The 1,540-nt window shown below is 37.5% G+C and overlaps 2 protein-coding genes across 2 annotated transcripts in view; one reads left to right on the forward strand and one right to left on the reverse strand.

The window, feature by feature from the left end:
• Window positions 1-1,540, forward strand: part of LOC137615452 (cell division cycle-associated protein 3-like) — a 310,532-nt gene that overhangs the window by 71,258 nt on the left and 237,734 nt on the right. The window lies entirely within an intron of this gene.
• Window positions 959-1,540, reverse strand: part of LOC137615112 (mitochondrial chaperone BCS1-like) — an 89,107-nt gene continuing 88,525 nt past the window's right edge. Inside the window, exon 10 of the mRNA XM_068344742.1 lies at window positions 959-1,519. Within this exon, the coding sequence (XP_068200843.1) occupies window positions 959-1,519 (561 nt within the window). The remainder of the gene's footprint in view (window positions 1,520-1,540) is intronic.

Genomic DNA, 1,540 nt, shown 5'->3' on the forward strand with positions numbered 1-1,540 from the left:
AGAATATAATATATATATATATATATATATATATATATATATATATATATATATATATATATATATATATATATATGATAAATTTTTGCACATTTAAACGTGTTTCTTTCATATTTCAAATAATCCATATATATTAATACATTAAAGTCTGGATTCTCTTAACGACCTCGGGATCAGAGCCCCAGGCGGAATCGCCCAAAGACTATAATATCGGACCGGCGGGGATTTGAACCCTCGTCCAGGATATCTGTATGCCAGTGACCATACCACTCAGCCACGAAGAAAGATAAAAGTCGATGACAATTCTTCTGTACATATACCTGTCAAATTCAGGTTTTCTGTACTTTGAATTGAAAACAACCCATCTTCACCATCGTAGCTAATTGGTAGGTTTGGGACTTGGCATTCGATTAATGATAAATTTTTGCACATTTATTTTTCATCTTTTTTTGTATTTTTAATGATTTTATCATTTTTTGGGGCTTTTATGTTTTAAAATCTTTTTTTTGGATTTTTGTTTTATATATTTTTTTAGATTATCTATTTTTTTTTTTAATTCAGGAAATATTTTTTATATTACATGCGAAAAATTTGCCCAACGCGTCGAACATATCGTCAAACACTGTTCCCTTTTGCCTTCGAGGACGTTGGTCCCTCTGTCCTGGCTGTTACCTTGAGCGTGGTGGTTGAAGCTCTGCATCGTATTCCTTTCTGCTTTGTTCATCCGTCAGAAAAGTTTTAGCATCAACCCATTTTTTAAACTTCTCCTCGAATGTCTCCTGTATGAATTTGGGTTTGTCTCCGTGTCTGTCCGGATGAAACTTCATGGCCAAGTCTTTGAAGACTTTTAAAATCCTCATAAAGGCTTTGGCTGTCCCATTGCTTCTTCAGCACCTTAGCATCTTCTATGAATTTCAAACATTCCTCAGATTCCTTTACCGTTCTCGCTGCTTCGAAGTCATTCATGGCAGCGTCGAAAAGGCCAAGTTTGAGAAGGTGCTTCCCTCGTAGCATGTAGGCTTTGCATCCTTGAAGACATTTCTGTCCTCGTGGCCGTCTGACCCACACCCAAAACCTCATAAAGGCTTTGGCTGTCCCATTGCTTCTTCAGCACCTTAGCATCTTCTATAAATTTCAAACATTCCTCAGATTCCTTTACCGTTCTCGCTGCTTCGAAGTCATTCATGGCAGCGTCGAAAAGGCCAAGTTTGAGAAGGTGCTTCCCTCGTAGCATGTAGGCTCTGCATCCTTGAAAACCTTTCTCAATGGCTTGGCAGCAGTCCAATATGATATCCGTGTCAAGAGGGTTTCCGGAGGCTGCGTTCGCTTCAGCTCGAAGGAGATGCAGAAGAGCATTTTCAGTTTTTAGAATTTCCTGTACATTTTCTTGTTCCTTTATCTCAAGATCTTTTTGGAGGCAGTCATTTTCCAGTTCTTCTATTTTCTCATTATGGATTTTCTTAATTTCCTTGATTATTTGCTTTTTCACTTTCGTATTAAGAATTTCCTGTTTCTCCAACTGAAGGTCTTTTTTGGCGAA

The sequence above is a fragment of the Palaemon carinicauda genome, chromosome 21 (genome assembly GCF_036898095.1).
Source record: "Palaemon carinicauda isolate YSFRI2023 chromosome 21, ASM3689809v2, whole genome shotgun sequence".
NCBI classification, from domain to species: domain Eukaryota; kingdom Metazoa; phylum Arthropoda; class Malacostraca; order Decapoda; family Palaemonidae; genus Palaemon; species Palaemon carinicauda.